General features: G+C 35.9%; 1 protein-coding gene across 1 annotated transcript in view; it reads right to left on the bottom strand.

Moving 5' to 3' along the window:
- LOC138039224 (peptidyl-glycine alpha-amidating monooxygenase B-like) overlaps positions 1-2,500 on the bottom strand; it is a 33,874-nt gene that overhangs the window by 22,285 nt on the left and 9,089 nt on the right. Inside the window, exons 4-5 of the mRNA XM_068885430.1 lie at positions 1,684-1,778; positions 1,475-1,558 (exon numbers count right to left, since the gene is read on the bottom strand). Of these exons, the coding sequence (XP_068741531.1) occupies positions 1,475-1,558; positions 1,684-1,778 (179 nt within the window). The remainder of the gene's footprint in view (positions 1-1,474; positions 1,559-1,683; positions 1,779-2,500) is intronic.

The following is a 2,500-nucleotide window of genomic DNA, read 5'->3' on the forward strand; positions in this document are numbered from 1 at the left end:
CTGTATGCAATGGAAAGTTTTTTGATTAAATGTTCAAGTTTGAATTGTAAATTGGTTCAGCCATTACTGAATGTCCAGCAAATGGGGGTCAACAAGATCATTTATGAGATATAAGTGTTTAAAGACAAAATATAATAAGGGCATTTTTAAATGGCTTTGTTTGTTGCCATGGCCACATATTACATCACATTAATGAATGCATCTTGCTAAGGAATTATTGTTGTTTCATTTGGTACGGTAACATTGCCGTTACATGAAACGGTGTTGTACAGTTAATCTTTTGAATAAAACACTCCCTCCAAATTTTTGAAACTCATTTGAGCCACTTTTAAGTTCTCCTTTTGTCCACGTGCAGGGATGTAGGTAAAATTTTGCAAAGACAGTAGTCCAATGTGCACTTAACAGGGGGGTCTGGGGGCATGCTCCCCCAGAAAAGTTTGAAATGTAGACTCTCAGAGATGCATTTTCCTCAATTTTAGAGGTACATTCAACTTTTTTGTGATGTTTTCAGAACTTTTTTGTGATGTTTTCAGGCAATTTCTTGTTGCCTTTTACATGTTGAAAAAATATCACTTTGTTTGAATGAGTACTCTTGGTGCCGTGATTCTGTCGTAGTAATAGCGCTTTCTTTAAATCTTCACTCTGACCACCAGAGTTGATGAAGTACCGGTAGCTTCGGCAGATTTGAAGAATTTCTTTATACCACGCACTTCAGAATCACTTTTCCCTCTTTTTCTTGCCAACATTTCAGCTTATACATAATTATGTATGTTGCCCAACATGGTTGAAATGCACAAACTGGGTTTACAATTATAATAATAATATTATTTCATGTACAGGAAGTAGAAATACCGCTGACCAATGAGCTTTTTACCAGACACACATGAATCATTTTTCGAAATGGAGAGTTTAAAATCTAGGATCATCTTTTACCCTTTGTAATGAATAAAAGATAATTTCCTAAATGAAATAAAATGGTCTCAAATATTTTTTGTCTATTGAACTTTAGCTTTGTTTTTACGTACAGTGCCTGTCACTAAAAATAAATGTGATGTTTCTGTTCACTAGATTTGGAGGTATAATTAAAAGAATAAGAGAGAAGCAGAAGGAAAACAAATTTATTTAGCAAATGTCACTGACACAAGATGTTTGTGCGATCTTTATTAATTCATTTTTGTGTTTGCTGTTGCTATTGTTTCGACTGTTTTCAGAATCAACCTTAGGGACATTTCTACAGCCAGCCTGACATCAGTACAGTTTGAGTGTGTAGTACATTTCTTTTTGCACAGATCATAAAACAGATGACAAAATCCCAAAAACTCAAAGTACTTGATCACAGGGAAATTTATTCGGTGATTTTTTCTGGCTGCCGCGGCTTCTATCTACATCCCTGACATGCACTGAAGTCATAAAACAAATTAAACAAACAACGTGGAAAAAAATTAATTCTGACTAATAAACTAGGTAATCTTACCTTGAAGATTGTCTACATTTGCGTAATGCACTTGTAACACTAAATATTTGATGTCAGAATCTCCTCCAATTGCAAATCCCACGTCTGTCAAAGCACAAAAAGGAAACGTTGACAAGAACATCCACTGAAATCAAACTGCCAACCCAGACTGGTAAAGGCACCATCTGTAGTTTAAAGGTTTGTTCTACATGGGAATGAATAATTCTCACCTTTGGGCAAATATTTGGAAGGAGCATCCTTTGCCCAAGCATAAAGAATTTCTTGGGAATCGCTACATGCCTCATGTGCTCCCCTGTTACAGTCCCTAAGGATAAAGTTCAGTGGAAATAAACAAAAATACTGGAACAGTTCAATACGGTATGTTTCATTTCTGTTTGTTCTGACCAGCCTGAATAACAAAGAAGTTGCAGACAATGATGTGGTATCAGTAGACCTCATGTAATTTTTTTAGTAGTTACTGTGAAAGGCTGTGATAGCTGTCTTTAATCACAACGTTGCTGCGCATTTATCTTTAAATTTTCATTGGTTTATATAGTTGTGTCACACTTGATGAATCTCCTTTTAAATCACCAATTTACACAGTATCAAAACTAAATTTTGGCCCTGCTCGCTTTATGCTATCTGATCGACAAAAAAGCAGCCATCTCTTTCAAACAAATGCATTGCTTATCACTCTTTCTTAGTTGGAATTAGCCTGCAAATACAGCAGCCTCATTCGCTCCAGGCCACTTGGGACATTTCGCACGAAACACCCCTAGAGGCTGGGAGCAATGAGAGGTAGCTGTATTAGAAGGCTAATAATTAATATTAAATTGGAATTTGTTTTGTTGTAGTTTCACTGCAGAGTAACTAACATAAACTGTGTACACAATGGAATTGTTATGCTGACCAGTGTGCATTATTTTACAGTATAGTATATGTGGAATAGACCCTAGAGAGGTCATTGGCAGCATCAGCCACAGTCTATATTTAGTGAAAATAACAAAATTCATGGCAAATTATTTCCTCTTTAGTGGAAGGGGTAGA

Source organism: Montipora capricornis, chromosome 2 (genome assembly GCF_036669925.1).
Source record: "Montipora capricornis isolate CH-2021 chromosome 2, ASM3666992v2, whole genome shotgun sequence".
Classification (NCBI taxonomy): Eukaryota; Metazoa; Cnidaria; class Anthozoa; order Scleractinia; family Acroporidae; genus Montipora; species Montipora capricornis.